The sequence below is a fragment of the Drosophila grimshawi genome, unplaced genomic scaffold, assembly GCF_018153295.1.
Source record: "Drosophila grimshawi isolate 15287-2541.00 unplaced genomic scaffold, ASM1815329v1 contig_1377, whole genome shotgun sequence".
In the NCBI taxonomy this organism is placed as follows: Eukaryota; Metazoa; Arthropoda; class Insecta; order Diptera; family Drosophilidae; genus Drosophila; species Drosophila grimshawi.
In genome coordinates, this window is record NW_025062900.1 from 16,803,021 (window position 1) to 16,806,246 (window position 3,226).

Consider the following 3,226-nt stretch of genomic DNA (forward strand, 5'->3'; position numbering starts at 1 on the left):
CCCGCGATTTTAATGCAATTAGCTGCCTGCGGATTTGACCGCTTACAGCTTATTGTAGCATACTTTTCAGCGCGACGAATGGCGAATATTTTGAGTTTTGCATATTTCAATGACATACGGCAAACTTGACTTGGTATGCATTATGCAGTCTATATAGTGCATGCAGTTTTTATGGCTGTTGTTGTTGCAGTAGTTGTTGTTGTTGGAGTGCTGTTGGCTGCCGTTGTTGGCTGCTGCCTGCATAGAATTGTGAGAGATGCGTGCTGGCCAGGCCATGACGCCAGCGGCAGTCAATTTGCTTGTTTACAATGCCACACACTCATACACGTGCAGTCCATGCACACATTCATACACACACACATACACTATGACAAATCGCAAACAATTACAACAGCGCGACGTTGTCTTTCAGTTGTTGCTTTTTCGCCGCAATAAATACAATTTGCATGACAAAATAGCAAACAACTGCAACTTTTGAGTGTGTGTGTGATGTGTGTGTGTGTGTTTGTGTGCTGGTGCTGGTGTGCTTGTGAACGTCTGCAGGTTCACTCAGCCAAACAACACTACTCACAAAAACAATCAACTGGCAGTGCAGTCCAAACAACAACAGCAACAACAACAGCAACAACATTAGTTAGGCTTTATCCTGAGCTGCCGCTTTTGCTCGGCCTCTTCTTCATCCTACTACAGCTTCTGCTCCGGCTTTTCTGTGGAACAACTTATGAATATTCAATTTAACATAAAAGATTTTGTAGTTATTTTGATTTCTTCTCGTTTCGTCTCTTGCTCTATCTCTCTCTATCTCTATCTATATCTCTCTCTTGTCGTCTGTCGCCCTCTCTTGCACTCAGTAAACTTCATGGGTGAAACGAACTCATGCATGCTATGAAATGTTAAAAATATTGGATAGGCGAACTGGTCATCGAAGCATCGACGTAACAACAGCAGCAGCATACACTGGAAACAATCTACGACATATTTTATAATAAGTGAATTTACTACACAACGAGTAGCTGACTGTCAGGAACAGAACGACTTAAATAAATATTTGAACTTATCGGCTTGGGAGATTATTTTAATTCATATTCCCAAAATGAATATACAAAACAATAAACCGAAATTAAAAAGAAATATATTAATGCTAACAAAATATATATTTTGTATTTTTCAGACCAATTTAAGAATGGTCTTTTCAAACGATTATTAGATTATTAGCTTAATTATGCAAATCCAGAATATATAATATATATCAAAGTCTCTTTTCACATTTTTCTATTAAAACTCATAATTTTAATTCGAATTTTCAGACAACAAATTAGACAATACGCATTAGAAGCAGTTAGCCAAAATTTTGAAAACAATTTAATCAAATTCCGCATATGATGAAAATCATAGACAAGCGATGCCCAAACGGAAATATCTTCAATTATGGTTACACAAACTAGTCAAGATCGATATTTTTAGCCAGATAGGTGTTGTCAGTGTGCAGCTTGGACATATCCATAATGACCAACGATTTCAATAGATCCTCCATGCTGATGACCAGCTGGTTATCGTCTACAATCTGTTCCTCGATAGCGTTGCCTTCCATGACTAGAAGGTTGCGCATAAATTGCCGCATGCGGTAGATGCTGGCATGACGGCACAGCTCTTTTAGATCGGAACCTGAATAGCCAGGTGTAAGATTTGCCAACCGCTTGAGATCGACAGCCGGATGCAGTTGCTCCTGTTGCAGGATGATCTGAAGTATGGCTAGTCGCTGGTTCTCTAGCGGTAGTCCGATGTGAAACTGAGCTGGCATCCTTCGCAATATGGCCTTATCCAGATCTTGTGGCCGATTTGTTGCGCCTAACACAAGCACCGAGCAGCTGTTGCTGCTAATCAGCCCGTCCCACAGCATCATGAACTGTGTCTTCATCATAGCCGTTGCCTCATGATCTGCAGTTGTGCGCACGCGCAAAAACGACTCGATCTCATCGATGAAAATAATGCAGGGCTGCAGCTTGCGGGCCAAGGTAAATACAGCAGTGGAAAGCTTCTGTGATTCGCCGTACCACTTGTCCGCCAACAATCCCACATCCAGATTGATGAAGCGCATGCTCGCCTCCTTGGCAATCGCCTTGGCAATCAGCGTCTTGCCACATCCAGGCGGTCCATAGAGCAAGACGCCTTTCGGTGGCCGCCACAGCTGCGAGCGCTGAAAGAGATCGCTGTGACGCACGGGCAGCACCACAGACTCCCTCAGCTCCTGTATGACCCCATCCAATCCGGCAATATCTGACCAACTGACATCAATGTCCATTGGCGCTACCAGTTGTGAGGCTATCATCAGCTCATAGCAATTGAAGTCGCTCAGTTTTAATTTGCGGCCCTTGTCCGTCATCGCATTGAGCTTCCTCATCTGCAGCTTTGCCACCTCTTTGGCCTTCTTTTTGGCCTTAGTCGTCGGATCTATGGAGCTCATCAACCATTTGGCGAAGCAGAATGTCACGATCGCAGCGATGCCAATCCTCACCAGCTGCATCACAATTTGGCTGCTAGACCTCTGAGGCCCTTCCATAATCTATCTATATTGTTAAAAAGCACGTTCAATAATTTTCCCAAAATCTTCACAACCTGTCAGCTAAGTAAATACAATCAATTTGTTGCTCTGGAAAATATGCCATTAGAAAATGGAAAGAATATGTGTGCTATTTGAGATATGGGAGATCTTAAAGAAACTTTCTACCAGAATTTTAAGTTATTCATTTTTTTTAATTCATTGACTTAAAGATATGAAGAACTTAATTTATTATTACTTATTTAAAATTAAAAGTGGAAGTAAAATTAAAATTTAAAATAAACTAAAATATAAAATATATTAAATGAATTTCAATCTTTTAATTATTATTTATTTTTTCATTTTTATGAAACTGATTTTTTTCTTCAACTTTCAGCACTCAGAAAGACAATTATACGTAAATATCAATAAATGCTGTAATGCATTTGTCTCAGTGAATATTTTCAGTACAGCTTTGCCCAGGCTGCGCTTAATTTCTGTTTAACTTTTCCTGTTTGCTCTAGCCCAGATAAGGCAAAAAATGTTTTTCTAGTTTACCATCTTTTAGCGGAAGTCAATGTTACAAAAGATAAACTTGTCCAGCCATCTGCTGCTGCTTCTGTATTCTGTCTTCTTCCTTCTAGTGACTGCGCGCGTGTTGAATGCGTACCGGACCCAACAAGGCTG

At 40.7% G+C, this 3,226-nt stretch overlaps 1 protein-coding gene across 1 annotated transcript; it reads right to left on the reverse strand.

The window, feature by feature from the left end:
• Nucleotides 1-1,272: 1,272 nt before the first annotated feature.
• On the reverse strand, nucleotides 1,273-2,653 carry LOC6562151 (outer mitochondrial transmembrane helix translocase). The gene has a single exon (XM_001987914.2). The coding sequence runs from the start codon at nucleotides 2,558-2,560 to the stop codon at nucleotides 1,442-1,444; it is 1,119 nt and encodes a 372-aa protein (XP_001987950.1). The 5' UTR covers nucleotides 2,561-2,653; the 3' UTR covers nucleotides 1,273-1,441.
• Nucleotides 2,654-3,226: the final 573 nt, after the last annotated feature.

Bases quoted from the DNA above. Each gene is read 5' to 3' on its own strand.
- LOC6562151 (XM_001987914.2), bottom strand. From the start codon at position 2,560: ATGGAAGGGCCTCAGAGGTCTAGCAGCCAAATTGTGATGCAGCTGGTG.